A 16771-nucleotide genomic window follows, 5' to 3' on the forward strand; every position below is an offset into this window, starting at 1 on the left:
AAAAAATGTATGAGTCATACAAAATAAAGATTTGACCTCACTAATCCAGGGATGTCCATGCAAAATGTCCCAGTTAAAGATCTTAAACCGCAATTCAGACATATTCACAAGTCTGTTCTAAAGTCAAATCATCTCACGTTTATGTCTGCAATGTGAAACGTTTAAAAGGTTTACCTTGTTCTGCAGGGTCCCGTCCCATATCACCAATGATGCACAGAATTTAATTTTAGATTAAGGAACTGTGTAGTAAGGCCACAATAAACTCACTGCTAATTCGACAAAAACAAGGCTGGGATTCCGGCCTTTAATCAACATGTGTTTCAAAGAAATAACATAAATATGTGTTAAACTAGACACAAATGTCCATTGCTAGTAAAGTCAACTCTGACATGGGAATAAAAAATCATGAGTTCCAGTCTCACATGGCTTTAGTTACAGTAACTCTCAGGTCTAACCTGAAAACCACAACAAAAACAAAATTGTACTGCGAAAATGGAAGAGATTTCCTAGAAGTAAAGATTTGTTTTTCAAGAATGGCACAGAGAGTTCAAAGAATAGCTGAGGACATCATATACTGACACACAGGGTAGACCGAGGTTGTTTGGCCCCAGGGGTTGGTTGTCACACAGCTATTTTCTGGTCCTTTGACGTATTGATGTGTGAGTGTTTACTTTAACAATTTACTTGAATGATTAGAGAGGCTGCTGTCAGTCATTTTAAACATTTCCATGTGAGCAGTAATGTCACAGCAAATATCGTGGGACAGCGAGTTGAGAGATTTAAATAATGAAGTTACGCTGCCGTGCCTTGTGTGTAAATGCACACAGTGTCTCTCTTAATGGGGAGGTCCTTCATGTATTTCACCCACCCGCAACCCATCCACTATTAATGAGAATGTTAATTTTTATGACACGGCCCGCCCGATCCGTGGATTATCCGCGGTCTTAACTGCGATCCATGCATCACTGTGGTGGTATGCTGCTACACAGGTATGATTGGAGTTCTCAAGTTCATTATGGCTTTTGCAGTTCTGTGTGAAGTTGCCTAACTCACATAATGAGCCTTATTTTGAAACCTGCATTCAGCTGTGCTGTTAGGATGGCATTGTTGTAAGCCTATTCCTTGTCAGTCACATTATGTTTCAGTAATAACTGGTGTGCTTTCTGCTTGGGTGGTTTTCAGTGAACACAAATATTGCCATAGTCTAGAGTCACACAATCCATTGTTTCCTTGTCTTGTGATTTGTGAGTGAAATGGCGGTAGGCCTGCTCGGTCTATTGAACTGTAGAGGCATAGCTGCTCAGCTGGACTGGTTCAGTCTTTAACCATTAGGTGTGTGATTATCGTCTGACATACAAGCTTGACTAATATGAGGGGGGGGGGTTACTGTCCCTTTAAAAATATAGAAAATACACATGCATGCACTCACTATAGGATTATGTGCCTGGTTGGCACAAATGCACAACAAGACTTTAATCACAAATCACCTAATTTTAGAAAACATTTGTGTACATTAAAACATATTTATTTATAGCTGAGACCTTAACCTTCATCATTTGCTGCTCGTTAGAATATTCATAACATAAATTATGCCACAGAAATACGACAGAGAGTGAAAAGTGTGCCAACCAACCCGGTTTCACATGCCTCCCAGACTGCCTGAAGTGTTCAACCACTGTCTCCACCCATCACACTTCCTCCTCCCCAGAGAGAGAGAGAGAGAGAGAGAGAGAAAGACGGAGAGAGGGAGTGTTTTTAAAACCAGACAACTTTAAGAAGACTTGGAGCAGTATAGTCCTGTACTCTTTCTCTTCCACCTGTGGCAGACTTAAAGCATTCAACAGAAGCCCGTTTAGAAAGGTAATCCTGAAACAAACATACAATACTGAAGCTGTTGGGACTCTCCTTGCTGGGGGAGAGAACTTGTAGCACGTTTTCTTTCCTGTCGGGTCAGTTTTACAAGTTGTCTTGTGTGAATGTTGGGCTGTTCTTGTTAGGTATGCCTTTCTACTATTATGGGGCCACAAGATGAGAGGGTGTTATTAGATTAGAATGAGTAAGTGTCTTGGTGTGATTTAGTAAAAAAGCTGAACTCAGCTACCTCATGGCATAAACAAATGCAAAAAATTTGTGACAGCACCTAACTTCATTACATGTGTAATGTAGTACTGCTGTTCTCTCAGCTGCACAATTGTGTTTCTGGTGTCACATTTCTCTGTTTGTAACAAGTAGGGGGAGGGGGGAAAACAAGAGGTAGATGCAATATTATCAACTTTTCAGTTAAAGTTCATCATTGATTTATTGATTTAAATTTATAAAAGTTTGCTTTATGAGACAGGATTTGGTATCTTTTTCACAGCATCATCACTGAAATCATCCTGGCATCATTCAACACCAGTCCCAGCTAAATTTGTATTTAAAGTACAAGGTTGACCATAAAAAAAGACATGAGGTAAGGACAAAATTCCTTGTAGCATCCTGAAAATATGCTTAAAGAACAAGGCTGATAGTAATCTATATTTTGCTATTGTCTACAAATCCAATGAAGAGACCAAAACCAACAATGTGTCAGTTCGTCTCTCAATACTTCCCTACCCTGTCTGTGGCATGATCATTACTCAAGATGAAAAAAGGTCACACATGTACATTCAGTTGCCAGTTTATCAGGTACACCTAGCTAAAACTAATGCAGTCTAATACAAGAGTCCTGCAATTAATCCTACCTTCATGAAGGTTATTGTGTTCAGCTTTTGTTGAAACAGTTTTAAGGAAGGAGTTGATTCAACTGCATTATGATTACCTAATAAACTGGCAACTTAGTATTTACTATATTTAAAAAAAAAGGCTAAATCATTTCCTAAAACAGCTGGGCACTGTGGATTTTAGAAAACGTTACTCAAACTTGAGTGGAGAGTGCATCTATTGGGGGACTATTTTCAGCTGAATATTTGGTGCACTGGTGAGTATTTACGACAGCAGGATGGTTGATGTAGGATCATCTCAAAATGAATACAGTGCTGTGTTCATTGTGATGGAGGAACATGTCAGCCAGTGCAACGCTGGGGCTCATTTATGTGTTTGTAATAGTTTATGGAGGTCTATTAAGCTACAGCAAGTACTTATTAGGATCAATTAATTGTTGATTTTGGTCTTTTCATTTGTTGACAATAGGAAAAATATGGAATACCACCAGACTTATTCTTATTGTCTGAGTGCATCACTGATCTTAAAATGGTTTAATGTAATATGATCATGTTTCACAGGGTGCAAACTTTCTCAAGAGCGCAAATTCTACAGGAGTTTAGTTTTCGATGCCAGGCACTTGCAGCCAATGACAACAGAGGCTTTAAACGGGAGTTTGAGGTAACTAGTATGGTTTAGAATTGAACTTGGATTAGATTTCAGATTTATGAAGCTAGAAGTGTTTGTCGTGTCTAATGTCTTTGCTCTGTGAAGGAGCTAAATGAAGTTGGCAAAGACCTCCAAACCAGAGTGGGGGACTCGGAGGCCAACAGAGAAAAGAACAGATACCCCTTCATATTGCCATGTAAGTGCAAAACTCATCATACTAGAACAGATTACTGCAAGTGTGTGTGGCAATGTATGAGACTTTTATTTGTCTGCTTTCTATTTTCTGACCACATCTGGTTATAGATGACCACTGTCGGGTGAGGCTGTCTGTTCAAAACTCCCATCCACATACCGACTACATCAATGCAAATTTTGTGCCTGTAAGAACTCATTCACTTCAAGCACATTTTTTCTGTCAGACATTTTCATTACTTTGTCTTCCTGCTTTACCGCCTGTCCGTTTCTACATCTGTCTGCATCTGTTAATGACTGTGTGTCTGTATTCAGGGTGGAGGATCAGAAAGAGACTTCATCTGTACCCAGGGTCCTTTGCACAACACCATGGCTGACTTCTGGAGGATGGTGTGGGAGCAAAACGTCAGGATAATCGTCATGGTGACAGCTCTGAGACACAAGGACATAGTGAGAAAGACACGCTCAGTTTGTGTTTATGTGTGTGTCTGTGTGTGTTGGTGTGTGTGTGTGTGCCTGTTATATGGTAAACTCTATTTACCTCTGACTCCTCTGATGACATGTTTCCTTATTTTAAATTTGGGGAACATTGGGGACATTTTGGGGAAATATGCTTATTCTCTCTCTTGCCAAGACTTAGATGAGAAGATTGATACCACTCTCATGTTTGTACGCTAAATATGAAGCTACAGTCAGAAGATGGTAAACTTAGCTTAGAATAAAAACTGGACATATCCTCCCACGAAAAACAAGAGCTTTAGTCATTTCAGCAAATGCGCAAAAACTATTTGTGTTTATGTTCAAGTGATCCAGTCCTCCAGCGGCCGTAGGGATTATGACTTGTCAATTGGGAGCAAAGGAGGAAGTCAGGTGACGTTATTATAAAGCAACAAAGTCCGCAGAGGGAAATGGTTGCGGTGGATGGATGGGTCAACAAAATACTGGACTTTAACTTGGGAGACCACTGTTTGTTTCCAATTTCCTAACGACAGTCAGCGTTAGTTTCTTTTAACCACGAACATGGTCGTCCCCTAACCTTAAGGTTAACCCAAACGATGATCTTTCCCTAACCCTTACCAAGTAGTTTTTGTGCCTTAACCTATCCAAACCTTAACCATAGTGGTGTATGATCAGAGAATGGTTTTGTGTTTGAAACAGTGATTTGTAATTTTGTAAAGGGAAAGACGAGCGATGTTGTCCTGTTGATGGTGGCGTCTGATCAGAAAACACTTACATGTGTTGTTCTGGAGGGCAATGACAAACTACGTATTTTGTCGTTGGATTTGAAGAACTTATCTGGTTCTGTTCAAAGGTAACAAAATCCACCTACCAGCAGATCTAAAGTTCACAAATTAACACATTGTATCTAATTTCTTTAATGCACACAAAATCTAAATGAGTAAAAATGACAAGTTGTGTTTTTACAAGGAGTTATGTACCAGACCTTGTTGTCACGGTGAGGTTGCCAGGCAACCAGCAGAGATAGGAAGTTTCTGCAGTTTCTGGAAATAGTCCAGCACATTACAAAACAACAACTTTTTACAGTTTTCACACTTCAGTTTTTGTGCGGATTACACAAGCGAGATATAACATTTTAATTAGTGAGCTTTAGAGGTGCTGGTAGGTGCATTTTGTTATCTTCGGACAGAGCTACCTAGTAGCTAGGGGTCTCCCCATTTCCAGTCTTTGTGCTAAGCTATCCGGCTGATGGTGGTATCTTCATATTTACCGTACAGACATGAGAGTGGTATCAATCTTCACATCTAACTCTCAATAAGAAAGCGATAAGTCAAACTATTCCTTTAATAAACATAATATGAGGAAATTCTTTAAAAAATTGCCCTTGTCCCTTACATGTATCTCTGTGTGCAGGTGCTGTGTGATCTGTATTGGCCTCTGGAACAAGGGACAGTTTATCATGGACTGATCCAAGTGACGACAGTGACCCGCAAACAAGGTCCAGATTATTTTAGCACCACCATTAACCTCAGACAGGTGAGCGAAAGATACATCCATCATCCCCTTTGGTGCCTTTTAACTGCTGCTGTTGACTTGTGTGTGCACTGACCGTGCCACTAATCAATCAAAGAAGAAGTCCTTGTGGTTGGATTAAAGGAAAGTGTTTGTGTTTCAGAGAGATTGTCCAACAGACCGGATAATCACACACTACTATTACCCTTCCTGGCCAGACCAGGGCATCCCTAAAAAATCATCTTCACTCTGTGCCTTCACTGAGCATGTGCGGCAGCATTTGGAAACCAGTCCTCGCCTGGGGCCAGCTGTGGTGCACTGCAGGTCTGACCTCTGACTTTCAGCCCATCATCCTCTCCTTCAGGAAACCCATTACTCACTTACGTTAAAAATGTGTCCCATTCAATATTAATCCTGTAGAGTTTTCAGAGGCTTATCAATCAGATGGTGCATGAGATGTGCATGTGTGTAAAGTGAATCCTCTCTTTATGTGTTTCAGTGCAGGTGTTGGGCGTTCAGGGACATTTGTGACATTGTTGTGGCTGATGCAGCTTTGTGCGAGGGGCATCCGGCCTGATATCCGGGCTGCTGTGGAGGACCTACGGCTACATCGAATGTGGATGGTCCAGAATCTGGTCAGTCCAGTAGTAACACTCACCTGCAGTGGTGGACGTAGTATTGAGATCTTTTATTTAAGTAAAAGCAGCAATAACAAAGTAAATATGTAATCCATGATCAGTAAAAGTCCTGCATTACAAAATTTAATTCATGCAAAAGTACAAAAGTATTAGCAGCAGCATTAAACCTCTGGGTAGTTTAATCTACAGTATAACAATGCTTCATATTTTATAAACTGATATGTTTTGTATGTAAAATCTTTTGAAAAGTAACCTATAGCATACAGATAAATGTAGTGGAATAAGAAGTAAAATTTTTCCCTCTAAAATGTTATGGAATAGAAGTATCAAGTAACATAAAATGGAACTACTTGAGTCAAGTACAAGTATCTCAAAATTGTAGTTAAGTACAGTACTTGAGTTAATGTACTTACTGGTCACCTGGAAGAGTCATCAGACTCTTTGTGAAATTTGATAATGGGATGAATTTATTATTGACTGCTTTAAGTTTACTTAGTTGTGAAAGACTATTCGGTATATTAAGTATTAATACCACCATGTAAACATACTTTATTAGAAGGCCAGGTCTTTGCAGTCAAAATTTTGCCTGAGTAAAGTAAGTAATATCAGCAAACTACTGTCCTTAAATTAAAGTTAAGTAAAAGTACTCATTTTAAGGAATAGTTCAACATTTTGAGAGGTACATGTATTCGCTTTCTTGCCGGCAGTTGGAAAATTGATACCCTATATAAGTAAATATAAAGCTACAGCCAGCAGCCAGTTAGCTTAGCATAGCATAAAGACTGGAAGCAGCTCTCCCTGTTTCCAGTCAAATATGTGGTATCAGTCTTCTCATCTTGGCAATAAAGCAAATAATTGTATTTCCCAAAACGTCAAACTATTTCTTTAATGTACTGTATAACGATGCATCATGGATGGAAGATAACTAGTAAGTAATAATTGTCATATAAATGTAGTTGAGTTGAAGTTAATCATACAATATTTTCCTGTGAAATGTAGCAGAGTAGCAGAAAACTGAAATACTAAAGAAGTACAAGTACAATACCCCAGAATCATAATTTAATCACTGTATTTTCCACCACTGCTTGGTGGCATATTTTTTCTTACATAAAATGTACTTAATATTCAGTTAAATGGATCATATTCCTATACTGTAGTATTAAGAGAATTTAAATGCCTGTAATTCACTCACATTGCTTTGTTATTATGACACTCATAAATCTATCATCTCCTTACTCATAACACACTGTGCGCTCTACTGTCCTCATTGCCTGCTCATTCCTTTATGTGTACTCAGGAGCAGTACATATTTGTTCATCAGTGTTTGCTACACTGGCTCAGTGGAGGAACCTCAACATGGTGAGAATACAGAAATAAGCTCCCAGTGAGCACTGACACACAAAATTCAAATTTCGGCACAGGCAGTGTGTTATTAGTCACTGCAATGTATGATGACATCTTAATTAGGTGTCTTTTCTTTCCCAGCAGCCCACAAACTCAGGGAGCCAGTTCAAATATTAACCAGCGCATTGAGGATCGATCCCACAGCTCCTCAGCACGGGGAAACCGAGCAGGGAGGAGGAGACACCACCATCATCGACAGACACCTCCGTCAGACCAACCACAGAACACAGTGCAGCAGATTTTACACCCTAGGAACCTACTGAGGAGGTTACTACCTTCATCATCACTATTTAAGCCAGACTCACATGCCTCTTGAACTCATATACTGTGAAACTGATGATGTAAAAAACAAGCAAGGTACTGGGTTATAAACAAAAAAGCCCTCATACAGTATCAGAATCAGAAATACTTTATACTTAATGTACCTGAGAAGGAAGGAGAAAGACTGCAGAAATAATGCTGTGTATGCTGTATTACAAGCCCTGCAGGCAGAAAACTGGTCTTACGAGCACGACTGCTGGTAAAGAAACCACAGACGCAGCAGTTCATATTGTTATCAGAAAGGAAAATTAAGAAAAGAACCTGCCATTCAGGGAAAACTGGTTCCTCTACTGTGACTTACCATGAGATTAATGAGAACAATGATGAGGCTGCCAACTATGTGTGCAGTTAAACACTGAGGATGATACTCAGTCGGGTCACTTAAAACAGAAAACACTCATGTGAACCCAAAGTGCCTCCTGTGTACAGCTAATGAATGTTTGGACAATTAATTGTTTTTGTAACTTTGTTTTGCCTCCACTACTGATAATTATGTTGTGAAATGACTTTTATTTAGGGTTTTTTGTTTGAAAAATCATTGTGCACCATTTTATATTACACAATGCAGGCTCAGTACTTAAGGATGCATGTGCAGGATTGATAGCAGACTTGCTAGAAAGGCAGACACATGGTACAGTGGCTGTACAAAAAAGGTCATGTTTCAAAAACACACAGGCACTGCCATTCTCCTTAGATGACTGAAACCTATTACAGTACATGAAGGAGCTATGAGTATTATACATTATAGAACATTAAGGGCTAACCCACTTTTTAGAGTCTTTCATCTGTCATGTAATAAACATGTATGATACAATAGATCCCTCTTCGGGTGAGTTTTGGGGTTGGTGATGGACAGAAGAGAGAAAAGAGGATCCAGCAGCAGTCTGAATCCCTCGCCCTCCCACTTCCACGTCTCCACCATGTGACAAGTGCTAGTAGCTGCAGGTGGAGTAGCGGCACTGTATTGCAACAAAGTCCATGTCCTGTTGTGATTCAATGCTGCTGAGCTAGTCCAACAGGGGGCGCTAAGCCCAAACAGCATTCAATAACAAGCAAGTCATCTCCAGAGTTTGGTGTGTCCACCTGTGAACTCAGCTCAGGACAGATGAGAGTGAAATACAGAGGGAGAATTCACACAACTTGAAAATGAGCTTTTAGCCTGTGTTTGGCTACTTAATGCAGTCTTAATACCACTGAGGTATTCACTGTGAGACTTAACAAGGCAGATGTGGGAAAGAGCGACAAAGAGGGATGTCTATGAAAAGCAGCATAGCGCAGGCCAACCCCAGTGAAAATATATATGAAATATATTACAGAATAAAACAATAAGGTACAGATAATTAACAATTGTTCCAGACTATCGGTAAGGAGAACCAACAGATAAAATAACATTTAAATTAGAGTTCAGGTCCAATAAAAAGATTAGACACTTCATCCTTTGGCCAAACAAAAAGAAAACTCGTGGTAAGGTTGAGTGATTGCCTCAATAAGACAAATTATCACCTGTATTGGTTGTCTGTGTATGTACAGTCCGTGTGTGTTAGATATGCTGACACAGAATGAATATAAACATATACATGCCACCCTTAAAGACCACAGGAGGGTGTGAGAGAATAGAAAACTACTAATAATGAGCAATCAAAGGCTGGGTGAAGAGAGAGAGGAAGAGTCTAGTGCATTTATCATTCTTCTCCAGTCCAACTAGTGCACGCTCTCCGACATGTTAAGGACTTCCTGGATTTCGCGGACGACGAGGATGCGGGCAAGCATCTGCTCCAGCTGCTCTTTTGGGATCGGCTGAGTCGAGTACCAGATGGGGCTGTTCGGAGCCACCACAGGCTCGGGGGTCAGGTAGAAGGTGTCATTGCGACCTTTAGCGCTCTGTGGACTGAGAGAAACAGAGAACACAGTGTGAGCACATTTTCAGGATGCACTAATTTACCAGATGTCAAAGTTTTAGCCCTTCTCTACCTACAATACAATTTTATGAAATACTCTTTTTGCCACTAAGGGAGAAAATTCAGTGTTTTTATAATCTGGCTCTTATTCTTATAGTGTTGCTGTTTGTTCCCTTCGTCTTATTGACATCAGAGCTGCACACTAATGATTATTTTCATTATGGATTAATCTGCCGGTCATATTCTCCACTAATCATTTATAGGTCTAGTGTGTAATATTTAGGAGGGGTTGAGGAGTTATTGGCAGAAATGGAATATAATATTTACAAGTAAGTTTTCATTAGTCTATAATCACCTGAAAATAAGAATTGTTATGTTTTCATTACCTTAGAATAAGCCCTTCATATCTACATAGGGAGCGGGTCCCCTTCCACCGAGGCCACCATGTTTCACTGCCATGTTTCGACAGTACCACAGAACGGACAAACCAGCCAAACACTGGCTCTAGATATGGCCTTTCACAAGTTTCGCAGCCACCGTAGTTTCTCCTACATGCTTGGAAGGGGAGGGTGATGCAAGCGGTGTTCAAATGGTTGCAAACTGCGATTTCATCGCTAGATGGCAGTAAACCCTACACATCCTACAATTTCTCAGAGCCCGATAGGACGTCTCCAATTGCATGTTTTGTCTGAACAACAGTCCAAAACCCAAAGATATTCATGTTAAACAGAGAAAAGCAGCAAATCATCACAATGGAAGAGCAGAAACTTGTGAATGTCTTGAATGAATACCATTTTTGCTTGAAAACTCACTGAAACAAATATTCGCTTTCTGTCGATCGACTAATCGTTTCAGGTCTAATTGATGTTGATATTTATGTTGTAATGTACCAAAATCTCAACTTGTATGTTGATGAAAAAGGACTGATGGCCAGAGCTAAATTAAAGACCCAGATGGTTAAAAACAAACAAACTTGTATCTGTTGTTTTTACTGGAGTACATATAAGCAAATTCTTGTACTCGTATAAGCACTGCAGGTTGGTGCTGTGTAGTATTGGGTGTCTGCCATGTGTGGATGATGTCTCAGATTGTTTTTAACGGTGCACGTTCTTATTGTGTTAAATATGACAATTTTGTGCCCACACTGGAGACCAATTTCATCAAATCACTCACTTTGTGGCATTTCAGAATTTTTAAGTAGCCCTTTTCTCCCTATTCACAAGCTGTGAAGGACGCTGACATTTTTATAGACAGCAAAGGCCAAAGACGTTAGTTGCCTTTATTCCTGAGCATATAAGAGAGACAAAACATAAAAATCACTCAACATTTTTATATACAGAATCCATGTTTTTGTCAGTTGCCTAGCAACAGTGGTTAATCACTTGAACACTGAGTGCAACGTGTACTCCACGTCCCATGTCAATAACAAACACAAGAGTTTTATTTAAAAGGTAGCAAGCAGCAGCACCTCAAAAGGGAAACTCTCGACTCCCATCATGGATTGATAACCCTAACCCTGGTCAGACTGAAAAACACTACATGGTAGTAAAAGAGGCATTTTTACCAGTATTTTATAAAAAAAAGATTTTCAGAGTTTCATAAATGTCTCATTACATAAAAAAGGCATACAAAACATGTTTACAACTCAAAAAAATAAGTTTTAGAGATAAGTTTCCTGATAAAAACTTACACCTCGTCATCCTTCCTAATTTTTTTTATATTTACCATTTGAAGAGGTAGAAATCGTAGAGCTTGATGGGGCATCGCAGCGGGTTCTCTGGGTCCTCCAGCTGCTCTGAGTACATGTCATCTGTGACTGGGAAAAAAAAAAAAAAACAGTATAAAAATTGTTATTTATCCTTGCAATTGGGGTTTCCTCTCAGTACAAATCCAATTCATGTCCACTCTTACCTTTCTGTCCTATGAATCTCTCTGTTGACTTAAGGTATCGGATGCTGGTGCTCTTGTCTTTGGGGTTGTTGGGACTCTTCCTGGTGTGTCTCAGCACCTTAGAAAAGGCCACTTTTAGATGCTGATCCACTGTCTTCAGGTGGAAATACCTGTTAAAAGATATACAGAATATATGTTGATTGATTCGCTCAGTATGTTGATTGGTAACCATATGGGGAGATACAGAATAACAACAGCAGTGTCTCTTAGATTTGTATTTTGAGGATATGTGGGTTGGGAATTGTCTGTGTTCTAGATGAGTATTAGCGCTAATGTACAGATGTATTTTTATATGGACAATATTGCTGCATGTCGATTAAGCATTGTAGAAAAATCCTTTGTGTGTGATGACTGAAGTAAACGCTGCATGAGGGAACATGGTGCAACTCACTTGGTGTTGAAGAACATTAGAGTTGTGAGCAACGTGGAGGGAGAATGAGCTCCCAGCTGTTTACATTCCCACAGCATCTCCTCTGTCACATGGCTGGGGATAATATAACCTGGTAAGGGATGTAAAGAGCAGAGTATGAAGACCTGGCAGTTTATAAAATTGGGCAAGCAACACACAATTTATTAGTTATAAGGAAACAAATCATCCCTAAATCTGTAATGTTTAATCAATGACAACTGCTATCACAACATTATTCTGCCAAGCCCTATAATTCTAGGAGAGCTGCATTTTGACTAGTTACGTATTATTTAAAAAGACAGATTCTAAGCAACCGTTAACCACGTCACCAGACTCAAAAGCTCAAGACTGGAACCTGCTGTGTTGATAAACCCCTCTTCAAATACAGTAATATAAACACAGGAGTAGTAAAGATCATAAGCCTCAATTATGATAAGCTACAAAACAGAAAATAGTCACTTTTCATTCACTTTTAAAGTCAAAATAATATATATATATATATATATATAAATAAATTAACTATTATTTAAAGCATTTCACATTTTGCTGTGAACATAACCACAGACTGATACAAACAAATAAATAGCAGCTTCAATTAATATCTACAGTGACACTGTGTCAGCAAGTAAATTGAACATTTCATTTTACATTTCACACATTTACCTCTGAAGTAAGTCAAAAATTTGCCTGTGTTGGGCTACACTTGCACTATGCAGCTATATTATTTAGGAAAATATAAATATCAGATTGGATTGAGATTGGCAGAAACTTTGATTGGTGACATCCCTAACACAGTAGGTTTGTGTATTCACTATTGCACACTGTATCTGAGATAAAATGAGTAGATAAAACATTAACATTAATTAACAGAGAAACACGCATTGCAAGTCCACTCAAGGTTTGGTAAACAAACCACACCTAGCGGATGAACAGAGGGCCTCCAAGGCTCCAAGATCTGGTGCAGACTCTGAGCGAAGCGAGTGTAGTACTGATCTGAGAAAACGTCATCCACACGACCATTATCAAACAGATACTGCAGGGGGGAAATTGGAGAATAAAAGATGCGGTCAATTAGTGTTTTCGCATCAAAATCAAGTACCAATAGGGACAGAATGGATGTTGAACGGAGAGTGTGCGAGTTTGTGTGCATTGTTAAACTTACTTTTTGTATGCACAGAAATACATAGTAGAGAACATCAGCCTCATAAGACTCTTCTTCCAGCCCCCGAGCCTCTGTTGTCATCAAAGAGAGACCCATGCAGAGCTCAGCTACCGCACATGACACCAAGTCCTCCTGGAAACGCAGTGCTTGGCGTCCTAAACACACACACACACACACACACACACACACACACACACACACACACACACAAACACTTCAATGATTGGGTTGACAGATGAAAACTGATAAAAGATAATGGCAATACACATGTGCATCAACAACAAAATATTGTTTTAACACTATAATAAACATTGTGTATATGCACTTACGGCCAATTGGGGCCAGTTTATTTTTGTCTGATTTGTCCAACTCTGTGTTTTTCCGCTGAGCCCAAAGCCGCCACACGTCCAGCCCCTCCTCTGGCTTCAGAGTGGCAGGCAGCAGCAGCTCTTGCACCTGCACTTGCTGCTGGCCTTGGCTGTCTATTTCTGCTACCACTGTCTGACCCTGCACAGACACAAACACACCAACACTTACTTTGTGCAATCAAGAAATACATACATTTATATCTAACTATGATAAAGGACCAACATAGCTCAATAACTGAATTTATTAATTATTACCTGCAGCTGCTGTGCATCCTGCCCTGACAGCCCCTGTGTGTGCAGCACCTGCTGCTGTGGATCCCAGATAAGAGACTGTGTAGCGTTGGAGTATCCCTGTACTGCCACAGGGATGTGGATGTTTCCATTCATCAGCTGAGCTGGGAACAGTGTGTTTGCAGCCAGTGTGTGCACCACTTCTTCTTGGCCTCCCATTCCTCCAGAGCTTGTTATGCTGGAAACGGCCTGCGCTGTCTGACTTTGACTTGCTGGGATTTTCAGCTTGTCGTTTTCAACAGTAACTTGTGTTGGCATTGTGGTCATTGTTGTAGTGTTTGCCCCCGCAACCTGCACTGTTCCATAGGCCTCCTGGGGGATGGCAATGTGTGTGACCTGCTCACGGCCTCCAGAACCAGCAGGAGCAGAATAGACAGGGATTGTCCAGGTCTCCCCTGTGGGACTGGTGATAGTGCCTGTAGCACTGTAAAGATGGGAGCTGTCCACAGTTAGGAGGTCTGGCCGCAGGGACACATAACTTTGTTGCTGGCCCTGTCCTTGAGGGATAGCCAGGACTGTGGCTACTTGCTGACCAGGCAGGGCATAGGACACAGTGATGGGCATGTCAACCTTACGCTTCTTGGCTGGCTGGAGGACACCTGCTCCCTGTGATGTAGCAACAGTGGGTCCCAGTACCCTCCTCTCAACATTGTCCTGCTGCTGGGTGGGAGAGAGGGCCCCCACTGTCTGTATTTGAATTTGTTGTCCTCCTGCAACGGCTGCCACCAACTGGGCTTGCAGCTAAAACACATGGGAGGGAGCTGATAAATTCAAACTCTGGCTGATGGCAAAATTTGCAGTTCTGTCACAATGTTGAGAGCGTGTGTTTGCTTAAATGTACCTGTTGGTGCTGCTCCTCTGTGAGTTCCCCAGGTTGAATCAGCTGTGCAGTAGTCACACCTTGAAGCTGTTGATGGGAGCCAGAGGGCACTTGGAGAACCTGACCCAGCATCTGACCTTGCTGCTGGCCCTGGATCTGCACCTGAAAATAGAGATAATAAGCCAAATTTAGTGATTCAGGGATTGAACGGAATTGGGTTAAGTGATAAACACAACACAAAAGGTATAATAAAAAGGTTCAAACCTGCACTATCTGTTGCTCTGTATTCTGTTGTACAGACTGCTGCTGAGACGTGGACTCCTGTATCTGTTGCTGCTGCGGCTGGACCTGCACCTGAACCTGCATCAGAAGACAGTGTCTGTCAGGGAGCTTCATTTCAAGCACAGAGGTCTTAAACAGATTTCTAAGTGCATATGTACATTTAGTGTGCTGATTTACCGGACAAGCCAGTTCCAACAATGACCCTGCCACTTCTGTGCTGTCTGTGTAGATGCAGTTAGCCTCTTGTTGGTAGACCATAGTTGTGGTGGTGGTTGTAGTATCTCCACTTTGCTGGCTGAACTCCTGCAGGGCATCTGGACCCTTGCTAGCCAAGGACTCCAGAAACTCCTTCATGCGATGCTGTGGGATGCTCCGAGCTTTCTGCCTCACAAGCTCCTCATAGGAGCCCGTACCATCCAGGGAATTATTCATTGCTGCTGTCAGTGTCTTCTTCTATATGGGGGAGGGTCCTGAAGAAAGGTGGAATTAATTTAGGATTGAAAAGAAAAGCAAGAAGACAGCGTCACGATTTTTGAAGTAACATTGAAAAGGACAAAAACGCTGCGCTGACACTATCCAACAGATCACTGTCCAGTAGTAACACAGACAGATGGTAATACGAAGGGGTTAATTCTAGCTGAGTGTGTTCGAGCAGGGACAAAAGCGCGGCCACTTTCCAAATCCGATGCAGTATACACAGTAGCGGTGGAAACTGCTGCATAATGAAAACATGCAAGTTTTCCTACAACAATTAAGTTACGATTGTGTGCATGTAATAGCTATATAACGGTAAATCTAACAGCTGATTACACAACAAGCTAGGTTAGACAGGTACACGGCTAGCTAACTAGCCGCGTGTTGTTTGCAAATACGATCCAGCCACAGCTGTGTTTGGCAAAGTGTAATAATGCGACCATGAGCACAAACAACAACACAGTAGCAACCTAGCTGGTGGTACGTAAACAGAACGCAACGGAAACTGGGGTTACTCTCTCCTGTCGTTAACGTTACACCGACTACATTTTTTTTGTTATATCCAAAGCTAGCAGGCTAACGTTAGCAGGCGCGTTAGCTACCTCTCTTCCTCAACCGGGCCGAGGCTCGAGCCGCCCACAAGCGCTTCTCTACCCTCAAAACGTTGCTCCTCTTTCAACGAGCAGGGAAGCGAAGTGCTATTAACGTTTCTCTGTGGCTGGTTTATTCTTTATTTTTCGTGATTTTCGTCAGATGGCTATCTGTAGTTTTTCTTTTTCTTAACCACTCATATTTCGCTGGGCGCCATCTTACAACAGCGCCCTCAGACCAATAAGCAAACGATTTGTAACTCTGTCGTGCTGTCGCGATATTTCCACCCCATGATATCGTGGTAACTGACGCTTGTAGGCTAGTCCGTTAAAGGCGACACACTAGGGCAAAGTATCCTACAATATCAGGTAGATGCCAGTCCACCTTAAAACCCAGTTATACCAGACAGACGCTCCTAGTGGTTCACTTGCTTCTGAATCTTTTAAGGGAGTCCTAAAGAGATGCGTTGAATATTTGGGTGGTGCTCAGGAGCTCTGGGCAGTTGAGGGTTAATTCCCACGCTTTACACTTCAGCGTGGTCTACATTTCCCACACTGGTTTCTGTTTGAACCAAATATCTGCTTGAGTATTTACTGTAACAGCTTTCTTTTTCACAGATTAATATTAATAAAGCCCGAGATATTTTCCA

The 16771-nt window shown here is 41.0% G+C and overlaps 2 protein-coding genes across 3 annotated transcripts; one reads left to right on the forward strand and one right to left on the reverse strand.

Annotated features, from left to right (window-relative positions):
- Positions 1-1694: 1694 nt before the first annotated feature.
- On the forward strand, positions 1695-8693 carry LOC122883360 (receptor-type tyrosine-protein phosphatase V-like). Of its 2 annotated transcripts, none has more exons than XM_044211924.1 (11): positions 1695-1860; positions 2360-2452; positions 3264-3363; positions 3457-3547; positions 3655-3731; positions 3859-3993; positions 5416-5538; positions 5678-5838; positions 6014-6149; positions 7450-7511; positions 7638-8693. In XM_044211924.1, the coding sequence occupies exons 2-11, from the start codon at positions 2448-2450 to the stop codon at positions 7870-7872; spliced, it is 1125 nt and encodes a 374-aa protein (XP_044067859.1). In that variant the 5' UTR covers positions 1695-1860; positions 2360-2447; the 3' UTR covers positions 7873-8693. The 2 variants fall into 2 exon arrangements, with proteins under 2 accessions (XP_044067859.1, XP_044067860.1); XM_044211925.1 differs by having other exon boundaries at positions 1699-1860; positions 7641-8693.
- Positions 8515-16419, reverse strand: LOC122883358 (transcriptional regulator QRICH1-like). The gene is made up of 12 exons (XM_044211922.1): positions 16134-16419; positions 15235-15527; positions 15040-15135; positions 14797-14937; positions 13920-14696; positions 13626-13803; positions 13297-13451; positions 13053-13167; positions 12117-12225; positions 11687-11835; positions 11501-11591; positions 8515-9765 (listed from the first exon to the last, which is right to left on the reverse strand). Exons 2-12 carry the CDS (start codon positions 15487-15489, stop codon positions 9579-9581), a joined length of 2253 nt encoding a protein of 750 aa, XP_044067857.1. The 5' UTR covers positions 15490-15527; positions 16134-16419; the 3' UTR covers positions 8515-9578.
- Positions 16420-16771: the final 352 nt, after the last annotated feature.

Source organism: Siniperca chuatsi, linkage group LG10 (assembly GCF_020085105.1).
Source record: "Siniperca chuatsi isolate FFG_IHB_CAS linkage group LG10, ASM2008510v1, whole genome shotgun sequence".
In the NCBI taxonomy this organism is placed as follows: Eukaryota; Metazoa; Chordata; class Actinopteri; order Centrarchiformes; family Sinipercidae; genus Siniperca; species Siniperca chuatsi.

What these genes read in the sequence shown, in the direction of transcription:
- LOC122883358 (XM_044211922.1), bottom strand. Translation starts at nt 15,489, where the DNA reads ATGAATAATTCCCTGGATGGTACGGGCTCCTATGAGGAGCTTGTGAGG. An exon ending in TGTTGGAACTGGCTTGTCCG is followed by an intron (nt 15,136 to 15,234) that starts GTAAATCAGCAC and finishes CTTCTGATGCAG; the next exon opens with GTTCAGGTGCAGGTCCAGCC. An exon ending in GATTTCTACCTCTTCAAATG is followed by an intron (nt 9,766 to 11,500) that starts GTAAATATAAAA and finishes TGTTTCTCTCAG; the next exon opens with TCCACAGAGCGCTAAAGGTC.
- LOC122883360 (XM_044211924.1), top strand. An exon ending in CTCTGAGACACAAGGACATA is followed by an intron (nt 3,994 to 5,415) that starts GTGAGAAAGACA and finishes CTCTGTGTGCAG; the next exon opens with GTGCTGTGTGATCTGTATTG. An exon ending in AGTGGAGGAACCTCAACATG is followed by an intron (nt 7,512 to 7,637) that starts GTGAGAATACAG and finishes TTTCTTTCCCAG; the next exon opens with CAGCCCACAAACTCAGGGAG.